General features: G+C 34.3%; 1 protein-coding gene across 1 annotated transcript; it reads left to right on the plus strand.

Annotated features, from left to right (window-relative positions):
* The first annotated feature begins 11,463 nt into the window (after positions 1-11,463).
* Positions 11,464-13,545, plus strand: LOC111317450 (cytochrome P450 71B36-like). Its single transcript, XM_022919873.2, has 2 exons — positions 11,464-12,520; positions 12,763-13,545. Exons 1-2 carry the CDS (start codon positions 11,642-11,644, stop codon positions 13,390-13,392), a joined length of 1,509 nt encoding a protein of 502 aa, XP_022775608.1. The 5' UTR covers positions 11,464-11,641; the 3' UTR covers positions 13,393-13,545.
* Positions 13,546-14,624: the final 1,079 nt, after the last annotated feature.

A 14,624-nucleotide genomic window follows, 5' to 3' on the forward strand; every position in this document is an offset into this window, starting at 1 on the left:
TTTCTTGCCTTTAAAGTTTTTTTTACACTAACTTCGGTACATATTTCTAACCATGTCTTTTAGTATGAGTTTTGAAAAGACTAAGTGCTATAGGGTAGAGCCAAGAGGAGGTTAAAAAGCAGTAGGATAATATCTCGATCCTTTCTATTATTAGAAGCTGCAACTATACAAAGATGCTTATTGGTTTAATCCAATGTTTGAAGAAGGGCAGTGATGTGATGAAAAAAATGTTTAGGAAAGAAGGGAGCGAGTTTTGAGCATTGAGGAGTTGTGTGCTCAGATTAACTTTGAGCTTTAAAATCCACATGTTTTTTCTATGTCTTAGGTTGATCCATGTCTTATGGTTGACTTTTCTTCCTTTTTAAGTATTTTCCTTTTTGGAGTTCAATTTCTTCCATTTCTTGCCACTTCTACTCTTCTTTTTCAATCAAATTTTCATGAGATCTCGTCATCTTCTAAGAGGTCTTCACTTTGTCTCTTTTTTTTTAAGGATCGAGCTACTTTCATCCACTGTTTTTCATCAGGATCTATCTTCCACCCAAGAGTCAAATTTTTTTAATAAGGGGGGTTTTGATAAAGGACAAGAGGAAGGGAATACTTCAACCAAAAAAAGTGATGGCAAGGGGAAGAGTCATGCATAGTAGATAAACTTACTGAAGTCCCAGTATATACTCCATGTGATCTCTAAAGATGTATTGAGTGAGCTAAAAGGTAGAGTAAATCCTGAAAACTATCTTAATATGTGCTTAACTCATCACGTTTGAGCTTTGGGTACCACTTTCATTTTTCATAAAGAGAGGTATAATACAATAACACTGAACTTTTTAGACCAGTTTACAGAAAGATTAGAACCACATTGGCTATATGTATATTGGGATTCATTCGTGGTCAATTTGAGGTTTTCACTTCATCTTTTATTCATTTTAATTTTTAATTCTTACAATTTAACTATCATTCAGCTCACCCTAAATTTTGCTCAATACATAGTATTTTTTATTATTCTTTGTCAACATTTAAATATTCTTATTTCTCTCTCTTTATTTGGGGAGTTCTTCTCTTTTAAAAAATATCTTAGTAATAGTAGGTGATTTTATATCATAGCTTGGCCAAATAAAAAGATTTTCGTCAATTGCCCAATCTCAATAAAGAATTGAAAGCTATTTTTCTTATGCCTTGAAAAATAGAAGGCCAATAAAAATAATGAGCCGAAAGTTGAGGCTTGGAAAATAAAGAGTATATCGAGTTCATTTGTGGACACACCGATAACCCTTTTTATCTCTGATTTGTCAAATCAAAATAAAATTTTAGATTTTACATGTAAGAGAGAGCTCGTTATCGACGTTCACAGGCTGACTTCGATGGAAGTAATAAATAATACGAAGTATTGGGATAGATTTGAGATAACCTTGTCGAGTTTTGTTTTGAGTTGGTTTTTAATCTAATTGTTAGCTTGATTTTTCATATATAATTAAAGCTGGGGAAGACTTCAACGTCGCCCTATATCAATATGCTTCAAGGTCTAAAAGGAGAAAAAAATCCAACTCAGGGCCTCATCGCGTGGCAAAGATAAAGTAGTCAGCATAGTTATACCTTGTATTCCTCTAAGTCAAAGTTAAAGGCAAAGGTGGGTCAAAGGTGCTATCCCACAACCTTCATCCAAAAGACTACGAGTAGAGGTGTTATCTTTTTCTCCTGAAAACCTCGAGGCTAAGGTGCTGAGACCTAGTTTGGAAAGAATATTTATGGGATTGGAGTTTACTCCAACGGATGACCTCATCTCCAACCTCAACATTACTAAGAGGTTCTGCAAGGTCGTAATTCCTCTTCTTGGTGAATATCTCTTGACCTCAACTCGATTTTTTGCTATTATTTTTGTTTTTATTTTTCTAAGTCTAAAGTCTTTCCATGCAATCTAAAAGAAGTTTATTTTTCAACTGGTGAATAATAGTAGCCAAGCCTTTCATCATACTTATCTTACCATTGGGCATATGCTGAAGGCTGAGAGAGATATAGTCGCCCTTATTTAAGAGCATAAAAAGAGCTTAAAGGCATTAGATACCATCATATCCAGCCTCACTGCATCCCATAAGAAAGAGGTAAAGTTAAGGACAAAAGTATATGACCTGATAGCGAAGTTAGAGGCTATTTCGATGGATAAGGCTTCGACAAATCAATGAAAGAACAAACTGAGCTAAAACTAAATAATGCTCAAGTAAAAATTACAAGGCAGAGGTTTAAGCTGAAGGCTTAGGATAAAAGGGAGGGGAGCTACAAATCAAGGCTGTGGAAGAGTATAAAGCTTTTGACGGGTGTCTCCATATTAAGGTGAAATTCTTTAGGAATAACATTCATGGTGCCTTTTAGCTAGCTAAAGAAAAGGTATAATATAACTTCTCCTCTCTTAACCTCAACCACTTTAATATTGATATTAATAATATTAGATCGAAGCTTGTTCCAAATCAGTTTGAGGAGGATAAGGAAACAGAAAAGAAAGAGAAAGATAATGGGGATTAAGATGAGGTTTTGGAGAAAGAGTTAAAGGCTACCATAGGGATATAAAAAAAAAGCATAGAGGTCATTGAAGCTGAGTCGTTCCTTTCTCTATTGCTGACAAAAGTACTCTTTCCATTGATATTGTTGTAGCTAATGAATGAATTTGATGATTTTTTTTATTTTTGATTTTGTAAACTTTTTAATTTTGAGGTTAGGTTTTTGTAAGACCTCATATATTTCAACTGATGTACTTTGTTACATTAAAACAGAAAAGAGAGTTTTTTAAGTTTTAGCTCAATTTTACTATCATTTTTTTTTTATTTGCATTAGTTCGAGAATGGTTTATTGATCCAAAGATAGATAATTGGACTGCAGAGTTGCATAATTATTTAGATCAAATTAACATAATTATGAATTATTGGTCAGATTTCTTCAAATGACTTCAAATCATTTATTCACAAGCTTACCAAAGATAACTTCATGTATAAGCTTGGTTACAACCAATCTAATGATAATAGATCTTTATTTACATTACATATCCTCAAGACAAAATAATACAACTGCGAGCTCGATTACAACTGAGCTATTGATAGTAAACCTTTAGGTTGTCTGCATTCAACACCTTTGAGATGGTGTTACCAATTAGATCCTATAATCTATAGGTTGCATCGTAAATGACCTTATTAACAATATATGGTTTTTCCCACATCGAGCTAATTTGCCACCTCGGTCATCCACCTTTGAAGCTTTAACTTTTTTGAGTATTAAGTTACGTTTCCTTATGTGTTTATGTCATACCCTTTTATTATAATAATTGGTTACCTTTTATTAGTAGGCTACAATTCAGGTCAAAGCTATATCCTTTTATTCTTTAGTGAGGTCTAAGTCAACCTTAAGTGCCTTTTCATTTTTTTCGATGTTAATTCAACTCTTAAGCTCAATAGGCCAATCTCAATCAGCACTATAGCATTTGTATCAAATGCTAAGTGAAAAGAGATTTCATTAGTAAGGACCCTTATAGTTGTTTTCAAGGCCTATAAGACTCATGGTATCTTATCATCCTATTTCTCTTTTATTGCATCAAGCTTTTAATATTGTCTTATCTATAGCTTCGGCTTGCTCGTTAGACTGAAAGTGGGTAATTAACATGAACCTGAGGTCAATGTGAAAATTTAAGCACTATTCCTTGAATCTTAGATTATTAAATTATTTGCTATTGTTTATTATTATAGATTTAGGTATTTCAAATTTACAGATTATGTTTTTTCACATAAACTTCTCAACTTGCGCTTCTGTGGTAGTGGATAGGGCTTCAGCTTCTAACCATTTTATGAAGTAATCTATTATCGTTAAGATAAATCTCCTCTAACTTATGGCCAAGGTGAATGGTCTAAGGATGTCAATCTCCTATTGCATGAATGACTGTGGGCTGATGATAAGAGTAAGCTTGATTGAGGGGAGATGTTACATATGGGCAAACTTTTGACATTTGTCACATTTCTTCACCAGTTTAATCATATCTCTCTTGGTGGTGGGCTAGTAATAGCCCTGTCTAAACACTTTATAAGCCATAGGCTGAGGTCTAAGGTGATTTTCACATATTCCTTCATGGATTTCTCTCAAGATGTACTCTGTCTCTTTTTCATTAACACATCTTAAATAGGGTTGGTTGAAATATCTTTTGTATAATTTTCCTTTGATCATTGTGTATTAAGGGGCTTTTCTCATTAGTATTTTGGCTTGAACTTTTTAATCAAGTGGCACTCTTATGGTCAGGTATGCTTTAATTGGTGTTATCCAAGTTTTTTTCTTTGTGACTTGTCTTATGAGCTTGGCCTCAATGTTTTTATGCACTAGTTCCTCTATTAGAACTTGATCCAGTCTTTCTATTACTGCTTTTAAAACTAACTTAGATTAGGAGTCTACTATTGAATTTTTTAACTTCGGTATCTTTTTCACCTCGACTTTCTTAAAGTCAGCTATCAAGGCTAGTATTTTATCAAGGTATTTTTGAATTCCATTTTTTTAAGCTTCGAACTTCCCATTTACCTGATCAACTACCAATTATGAGTCATTATAAGCGATTATGTGTTAAACATTTAGCTGGATTGCTAACCTTAGGCTGACTATCAATGTCTCATATTCCATTTTATTATTATATGCCCTAAACTTGAATCTCAAGGCATATAGGTACTGTAGCCTTTCTGGACTGATTAAAATAAAGTCGATTCCTTTGCCTTAGCTTGTGGCTAATCTGTCAACATAAAGCTTTTGTCATCCCTATATGATTTTTTTTTCTCAAGCTATCTTTCCAATTGTATTGAGGTGTGCTCTACTACAAAGTTTATCGACACCTATGATTTTAATGTCGATTTGGGTAAAAAGTGTAGATCAAATTCATTAAACTCTACTACCTATCTAATTAACCTTTTCAACATTTCAGGTGTTTGTAAGACTTGCCTAAATGGCTGATCGATTAAGACATAGATCGTACAGGCCTGAAAGTATAACTTAAGTTTCTTGATCGAGGTGACCATGGCATAGGCCAATTTCTCTATATTGTTGTAGTTAACTTTAGTCCTACTTAATACTTTGCTTACAAAATAGATCGATATTTTTTTATCTTTTTCTCGAACTAAAACCAAGTTAATAGCTTGATTTGTGCTAGCTAAATACAAATATAGTATTTCGCCAATCTTTAATTTTGACAGAACAAACGGAAAGAATAAGAACTCTTTAAGTTCATCGAAAGCTTTTTGTTATTGAAGAGTTTATCTGAAGTCAAAAACATTCCTGGTAGTTTTAAAAAATGGTAGACATCTTTGAACATGAATTGACTAAGCATGACTATTCTGTTTGTTAACCTATGTACTTTTTTTATCAAGATCGGTGCTTTCATTTCTAGGATTGCCTAAACTTTCTTGATGTTTGCCTATCCCCTTTTAGTTAATCATGTAGTCGAGAAACTTATTTGATGTAACCCCAAAAATACATTTACTCAGGTTAAGTCTCATATTATACTTTTTCAAATTGTTGTAAGTTTTTTTGAGGTTTTTCAGATGCTCGATCAAACTCTTACTATTGACTATCATGTCGTCTACATATACCTTCATATTATGATTGATCTAGTCTTTGAACACCTTATTAACCAATCTCTGGTAGGTCATCATTGTATTCTTTAATTCAAAGAACATGCTCTTGTAATAGTAAAGGCTTTTCTCAGTACTAAAGGCTATTTTATCCTTATCTTTTTTTAATGTTTTGATCTAATTGTAACCTGAATAAGTATCCATAAACTTGAAGAGACTGTTGCTCAGCATTATCATCTACTAACCAATCTATGCTAGGGAAAGAGAAGCTATCTTTTGGACATGCTTTATTCAGATTGGTAAAATCCATGCACGTTCTTCATTTTTCATTGTGCTTTTTAAGCATGACCATATTGGCTATCCATTTAAGGTAGTAGACTTCTCTGATAAAGTTAGCTTGTAATAATTTGTCAATCTTTTATTCAATGGTTTGTTATCTTTTAGAGGTAAAAATTTTTTTCTTTTACTAAATTAGTTTGATCTTGGGATTAGTATGTAGCTTATGGATCATTACCTCGATATCAATCCCAAGCATTTCAGATGGTGTCTAAGCAAATAGGTCGGCATTATCTTTTATAAATTGAATCAATTAGTTCTTATGTTAGAGCTTGGCTCTGATCTGCATGTATTTTTTAAGAATGTTGTTGTAAAATGAAATTGTCATGAGGTCTTCAGTAAGCTCGAGTCGATTTACATCCAAGTTTGATCTTTAATCGGTTATCTCTTTTTGTTCCATTAAGTCAAGATCATTTCATTCTATGCTCTAATTGTCAGTTTCTTACTCTTTCTTAGTTCTCTGTGTTAGTTCCTCTTTGTCTTCCACCTTATTATTGGCTAAATTACCTGTCTGTTTCCCAATTCTGCCCTTCATCATTGTGACATAACATTTTCATACTGTGAACTGGTCTCTCCAAGCTTTTTCAACCTCTGTAGGTGTTGAAAAGTTTACTTTCAAGTGAGAAGCTAAACCTATGAGCCATATAACAGACTGGCTAGGTCTACCTAATATTATGTTATAGGTAGGTGGGACATCTACTACCATGAACTTAACAACTGAGGTAACTGTCTTTAGTTATGTCTCTAGAGAGATCGAGAGCTTGATGGTTCCTCTAATTAGCACTTATTCATTTTTAAACCCCATTAACATTGTGGTGATTGGCTTTAACTGATCTTCACCGATCCTCATTTTCTTAAAACAATCATAGTATATAACATCGGTTGAACTTTCATTATCAAATATGATTTTTTTTATTATATAGTTGTATACTAAGGCTGTAATCATCATGACATAATCATGTGGGTGTTGGATCCCCTTCAAATCTTTCAAGCTGAATGAGATCAACTTATTTCTCTAGTCTTTTTTTTCTTAGTCGATATGTCTATTACCATTACTATACCCGGATTAAACTTCTTTTTCTTCTTGGTGGATCTATCTTTTATGATCACATTAATCACCTCGACAATTGGCATACTAATGTCAACCCGACCTTCTACCTAATTCAACTATTTTTCTTAGGCATTCTTTCTTCCTTGATCTAATATCCTTTCTTTGCCCTGGGTAGGCACTCTATGATCATTTCTGTAGTCTCTTCTAAACTGGTCTTGTCTTCTCTGTCCTATAATCATTTTTGTAGTCTCTTCTAAATTGGTTTTGTCTTCGCTATCCAATAAATATTTTTAGCTAACCTCACTTTATTAGTGCTTCAATTTCATTTTTCATGTTGACACAGTCTTCTATGTTATGGTCAATCTCTTGGTGAAAAACATATATTTTTTTGTTAGATCTCGCCTTATGTTCTATCTCAGTGGCTTAGGCCATTTTAGGTCAAGATTTCTTTCAATTTGTATCAAAATCCTTTCTCATGAGATATTCAGTGCTATATAACTTCTTTTCCTATTGGGGCTTCTGGCCCTATGTTGTTTCCTTCTTAGGGGAAGATTGTAGAATTCTTTATCTTTTCTACGACTGAGGAGAAAAGATAAGCCTCTCTCACCTCAATTTGTTTTCATTGTAGCTTTATCATTGATATACTTCTCTATTATTAGCAGGACGTCGACTACAATTTTGTATAGTTTAGTGACAGTGTCAACTTTAAGTGGTACGTTTGATCATTGAGTCCACTAGTTATTGTGGTAACAACAACTGTCTATTCTAGGTCTTTAACCTATAGAGCTTTCTCATTAAAATGTGTAATAGAGCTTTTTAAAGTTTCATTTCACCTTTGATGAATTGGCATCGGGCTTAGGGTTGTTTTCTTAGTTTTTTGACTACTCTCAAATTGGGACAGGAATAAGTGGCTAAACTTTTTGAAAGTAGTGATTGACCTCGACTCTAGATTGTTATACTAGAACCAAGTTGCACTTTTCAACGTAATGGCTAGACCTTTGCGCTTTAAAGCCTCATTTGCCCCCTATATCATCATGTTAGTTTTATAAAGTTTTAAATGATTAAGGGGGTCAAAAGTACCATTATATGTTTCTAAGGTTGGCATTTTAAACCCCTTTGGAGGCATGGCTCTGTCAATCTCTTCAGTAAAAGGTGATGTCTTGAGGAACTTGAACTTGTCCTCAAATACTGCTGGTTTCATTTTCAGTTCTTTCCCAATGGCTTGCATCCGAGCTTTTAAATCTTTGTTCAATTAAAGTTCATGGTCTGTTTATTTGGACTTTTGGGTTATGGCATATGTAGAATTGTAATAAGGGTGGTTGGGGGTGTAATCGAGCCGAGTCGAGTCGATACAGTGAGAAGCTTGAGCTCAAGCTTGACTTTCAACTCGCGACTCGATACTCAGCTCGAACTCGATCGAGTTTCATTTTCTTAGTTCGAGCTCAATTCGTGATCGAATTCGAGCTACTCGAACTCGCTTGATTAAGCTAAAAAATATGTAAAAATAAGCTCAATTCTTATACTCGACAAGAGCTCGATTATTTGTGCTCGAGTTCGAGCTCGAATTTAAGATATTTTATTAATTAAAATAATAATAAAAATTTAAATATAAAAGCTCGATTAGGCTCGTGAGCTACTCGAGCTGAGTATAGGAATATTCAAACTTGGCTCGATCGATGAGTCGAGCTACTCGAGCTCTAGTTTGACTCGATAATAATCGAACCGAATTCAAATTTTATTCGAATCGAACCCGAGTAGCTTGCGAGTACTAATGTATCATTTACACCCTTTGGGGCGGTGATGAGTTGGATTGGTGTGTTCTTCTTCTTTGGAGGTTGAGGAGGCTTCTGCCTCTTTATAGCTCAGTTGCCGGACAACAAGTTCTTGGTCTGGTGTGACTAAGTCTGGCACTTTGGAGACTTGTGGTTGGGTTATAGTTTGCAACATTTGTTTGAAGGCTTGTATTTGCTCGATTAGGGTTTGAGATTGCTTGATGGTTGGCCCTACTTGTGGTTTAGCTGGACGAACAAAATGTTGGCTTTGGTTAGTTCTGTTATAGTTGGGGTTGCTATCTCTTCTTCCTCTTGGATTCTTTTTCTTGATGGCATTGTTTTGTGCACGACTAATACAAAAATGCTAGTCCCTTACCTGTTACTCCAAATGCTTATGCCAAGCTCCAACCTGAAGGTACTCTTGTAAATGTAAAAGAGAAGGACAGTTAGAGGCAAAGGCAAGGGGTATTTCTTACGTTTGCACTCTGATGCACAAGTCAATAAAGATCAAGTCAAAAAAGAAATAAGAAAGTAGAAAAGAGAGAATGATATGAATGGGATGAACTTGGTTTTATAGTACCTGAGTTTTCATATTTATAGATAAGCTGAGGGAGATAAAAAGAGAATAATTAAGATAGGGTCAAGTTGAGATGATATTGAAGATGTCAAATCGACTTAACATGTTAGGTCGACACAAATATCCAAAATACTTTTGATTGTTTGCTGAAATTTGAAAGAGAGAAAAGACCACTATACCTTTTGACCATTATATGCCCCAACATAATGAAATGATTGATGATTCTCTTGGATTGATTAAATCAGTCTCAACCTATCCAGATGATGAAAAGAGTTATGTGAGTGAAGTTTTAAGGCTACTTTATCTGCCAGATCCATGCACATTAATAGATGAGAAGAAGATTGTTAAAATCAACTAGAAATTAATTATTGCATTCAGAGTCTCATATGAAGGTAAGCATCTATCAGCTCATCAAAAAACAACAGAAATAAGAAATAAGAAGACACGAAGCAGGAGACTCTACAATGGGACCACTTGGAGAATCAGAAGAAAGATATGAATTTTTGGCGTGGAGTATGCCATTTTAAAAAGAATTCAAACACAGAAACCTTATTAGAAAAGAACTCATCTACAAAAAATCAAACCTCTCCCCGGAGGCCTCATTTCCACAGCAAGGCAGAGTTGAAAACGTACAATTGATATAGCCTACAACATTCTTTATTCTAAGCCTAGTTCTTCTTCAAAATTTCCTTGCTTACCTCCATATATAGTCCTTGTATAATATATTTGAGTGTCTGTAAATTGTGTTAAAAACCATAAAAAATGTGTTTTCAAATCCAGTTTTAGTGTGCTTCCGATGTGTAAGAAGGAGAATCTTGCTGTCTCCTTGTATCGTAACTACTCTATTTTCCTGTAAAATATATAGTTTTTTATATTAATCAGTGAGTTTGATATTTTACGTTTTGCCTTAATTACATGGTTTATAATTTACTTTATAAATTTGTATGCTTTTAAGTGTTGCTAATGTTATTGCATGGACATATTTTGGTATATAACCATCATTTTGTCAAAATTTTTTTTAATATTTTAAAATAGATTAAATTGAAAAAAAAAAGAAAATTAGAGAGAAAAGTATAATATTAACTTGTTTGCTGGTACTGTACTGCGGCCCTTCTGTAATTTATGATATAAATTAAGGATAATGTTATGAATGCTTCTTAAATTATAATAAAATATTTAATTTGATATTAAATTTAAAAATTTTAATGTATATTTAAATTATGAATTTTTTAATTAATATGATATTTAAAAAATTATTTGTCAAATATAATTATTTGCAATTAATTAGTCAAATATAATTATTTACAATTAAACATATTAAAAGTGAGTCTCACATTAATTAATAAATTTATAATTTAAATATTTAGTTAAAATTTTTTAAAATTTTCCTTTAGCTAATTGATTTAGTCGCCAAGTAGTTTAACGAAGGCGTGTAAAGCATGATTCCCGCCATCCTTTTCCCTCACTTGTGTGGATAAAAAATAATAGATAACACGGTAAATGTTTCATTATAATTCACTATAATTCAGATATTATTCGTGACATTAGATTACGTGGGAAAGTTGTCCTTCCATTGCTCCTTTTGACCCGTAAAAGTTAACAGCTAATCAAAATTACCTCCATATGAGAATTAAGCTCTGCTGCCATTTTCTCCAGAACGTGATTGACTGAAAAAGAACATGTTGATTTTGCTACAATATTGTCCAACCCTCCACTTGATGGAGATGAAAGCGAAGGTCACTGCTTGATCACACGACCATCTTTCTACGGTACTTCCAATTGCATCATTTTCTAACGGCTGAATGTTCTCACTGGCTAATGTTTTTTTTTTTCCAACCCTTGTACATGATATAGATGGCATGGTTTGCACCCTAGCGACAATGACCACAGAAACGTTGTGGCTTTTTTGTTTTTTGGTAAGTGAGGTTATACTGGCATTTGAATCTGACGTTAGCGCTTTATCATGTGACTCTTGACACTATGATTTTTTTCTTGTCAACAGGCCCAACACAAAAAATTTGTGGCTGAGTTCCAATAGAAGGGTCTGAGCTTTGAAACACTCAAGTAAAAACAATATCCATGTCCAATTTGTCCACACAGAATTAAGCGTGAGGTTTTGAAACTTGTCTACAGCGACGTTTAAGTAATTGCTGAAGGGCTAAGGAATTGAAGAAAGTCAGCTAAAATTAGTGCATGTCAATAATCTAGTAAGAACTGATTGCATTAGAGGTAGCTGTTTCAAATAAATAATTTACAACTGTGAAGTTATGTCATTAGTGAAATAAGAAAATTCTGTTGCATTTCATTCTTATTCCCCTCAACAATGTTGCTTCCCCTTCTCTTATTGCTCTCTTTGTTGCTGCTAATTATAAAGACGTCACAGAGAAAAAAGGGTAAACTTCCTCCTGGCCCTCCTAAGCTTCCCATTTTGGGTAACTTGCATCAACTTGGGGCATTGCCACATCGATCCACATGGAAACTTTCAAAGAAACACGGTCCAATCATGCTTCTTCAACTTGGTGCTACCCCAACCATCATAGTATCCTCAGCTGAAACTGCAAGAGAGGTATTGAAAACGCATGATCTTGACTGTTGCACTAGACCGCCCTTAGCTGGCCCTAAAAGACTTTCTTACAATTTTCTAGACATTGGTTTTGTACCCTACGGATATTACTGGAGGGAGATACGCAAAATCTGTGTTGCAGAGCTTTTCAGCGTGAAGAGGGTACAATCCTTTCAATCTATTAGGGAAAAAGAGGTTAATTTGCTAGTCAATTCAATATCTGTATCAGCTACTTTAGCAAGTCCGGTTGATCTCAGCAAAGAGTTCTTCTCACTCGCTGCTAGCATAACCTTTAGGATTGCTTTCGTAAAGAAATTTCAGGGGAGTGAACTTGATAATGATAAGTTACAAAAAGTGGTTTATGAGGCCCAGGCTATGTTGGGAAGCTTCTGTGACTCGGATTTTTTCCCATCTGTGGGTTGGGTGATTGACTGGCTTACTGGTTTTCATAGAAGGCTTGAAAGTAGCTTTCATGAGCTGGATGTTTTGTTCCAGCAGGTTATTGATGATCATCTCAATTCAAGAAGGAACGTGCAGAATCAAGAAGACATAGTCGATGTGCTACTGAGAATGGAGAGAGGTCGAACCGAAAATAGTGCCATTCAACTTACTAAAGATCATATAAAGGCAATCCTCATGGTAAATAACCAAACTTTTCTTCACGGCATCTTTTATATATCACTGATTCTTCTCTTTATTATCTACTTAAACAATGCCTTTATCAAGTTACCCTTGTACATTAATTTTTGACCAAAACTCCACAGATAGCAGTAGTCGATTTAGTAATATAAGTAACAATATGAAGCGCCACTATTAAAACAGAGTGCCCTTTGATATTTGCTACTTGGAGCTAAAGTTTGTCTATATATTTGTTTTCTCAGGATATATTCCTAGCTGGAATAGACACTGGTGCACTTACCATGATCTGGGCAATGACAGAGTTAGCCAGGAAACCAATAGTCATGAAGAAAGCACAATGTGAAATTAGACGTTGCGTGGGGAAGAAAGAAAAGCTAACAGAAAATGATGTTAGTCAGCTTCCATACCTCAAAATGATAGTTAAAGAAACTCTTAGATTGCATCCTCCAGCTGCACTTCTTCTTCCAAGGGAAACTGTGTCCCAATTCAAGATTGGAGATTATGATGTCTTCCCCAAAACTAGGATTGCAGTAAACGTTTGGGCAATAGGACGAGATCCTGATATCTGGAAGAATCCTGAAGAATTCTTTCCTGAGAGGTTTATTGATAATCCGATTGATTTCCAGGGGCAACATTTTGAGTTATTGCCATTTGGTGCAGGTCGAAGAATTTGCCCTGGAATGAATATGGGAATGGCTATGATAGAATTGGCACTCGCAAATCTCCTGCATTTTTTTGACTGGAAATTACCGAGTGGAATGAAGGAAATGGACATTGACATGGAAGAGATGGCAAGTATAACAGTTGGTAAAACATCAGCTCTTAAGCTTATGCCAATCAACTATAATATTTCAGAAGGTGACAAGACGTAAGGCCTTGCTGAAATACAATTCGAAAACTTCAAGAATTGTACATTACAAGTGTATATGGGAAATAATTATATAATGAGACCATCCGAAAATGTATTTGTATCGAAATAATTGGATGAAAGCAACATCTATCTACATGTACTTTTTTTAAAAAAAATCATAGTATGAAAATATAATAAAAATTACAAATATTAAAATTTAAAATTATTAAATATTAATTTTTAAAATAAATTACATAAATAAAATGAATTAAACTCTTAATTTTATGTACATGAAGCTCTTTTTACCTATTCTCCAAAATTGCTTTTTTTTTCTCCCAGGATAAGTATCAATTATTGATTAAAGTTACCTTGAAATATTGGAGGAATAGTCTGCTGTAACGGTGGGTCCAAAGTCTAAAAGGTTTGGACAAAATGACAAAAGAAAAAGGTGCTTGTCTCCCAGGATAAGTATCAATTATTGATTAAAGTTACCTTGAAATATTGGAGGAATAGTCTGCTGTAACGGTGGGTCCAAAGTCTAAAAGGTTTGGACAAAATGACAAAAGAAAAAGGTCCTTGTCAGCACCCTAGCCTAGCAATGGTAGCCCAAAGCCAATCTGGATATGTTGTAGAATGCCTAAAATGGGACAGCTATATGCCAGATTCTTCAATTTCGTCTTGTGAATTTCACCTCATTTCCATCGATATATGCCACATGCCTGCCTTTACCGGAGCCTGGATGGCTTCTGTATTGCCAGATAATCTATGCACCGCATGCAAATGGCTATATTGCACCAACAACATCAAACATAAATACGACCATGCACTACCCTGTTCACAACAAGCTCAGGTATAGACAGTGCTCGAACAAGTAAGCGATGCTTTTTCTGCGTGCACTATTTTCTGTTACATTAATTTTGTTAGACTGTGAGTCCATAGTTGAAGTCTTCTTTTTCTCTATACCTACAAACTGATCAGTAGTAATTTGATTGTGTTCCCTATTTCAAACTCCAATTTTTGTTCCCTCTCCTGTTTTTTGTTTTTTTTTTTTTTTTGTTGCAGCTCTTGCTACCAACACAAATCATTCATGAACTTGAGAAATTTTGAGTCATTCGACTTATTCATGGTAGTTAGTATACCCTTTTTCAATACCATATACTTGAATTCCATGCCGAAAGAGTTGTAAGGAATTTGTTCTCTTAAAGATCCAATAATCAACCATTGACGGGACCGCATTGGAAAATTAGTTTTTCT

The sequence above is a fragment of the Durio zibethinus genome, chromosome 2 (assembly GCF_047325235.1).
Source record: "Durio zibethinus cultivar Kanyao isolate XHJ-2024 chromosome 2, ASM4732523v1, whole genome shotgun sequence".
Taxonomy (NCBI): Eukaryota; Viridiplantae; Streptophyta; class Magnoliopsida; order Malvales; family Malvaceae; genus Durio; species Durio zibethinus.

Bases quoted from the DNA above. Each gene is read 5' to 3' on its own strand.
- LOC111317450 (XM_022919873.2), top strand. From the start codon at position 11,642: ATGTTGCTTCCCCTTCTCTTATTGCTCTCTTTGTTGCTGCTAATTATA. The intron at 12,521-12,762 runs GTAAATAACCAA...TTGTTTTCTCAG, and splicing joins ATATAAAGGCAATCCTCATG to GATATATTCCTAGCTGGAAT.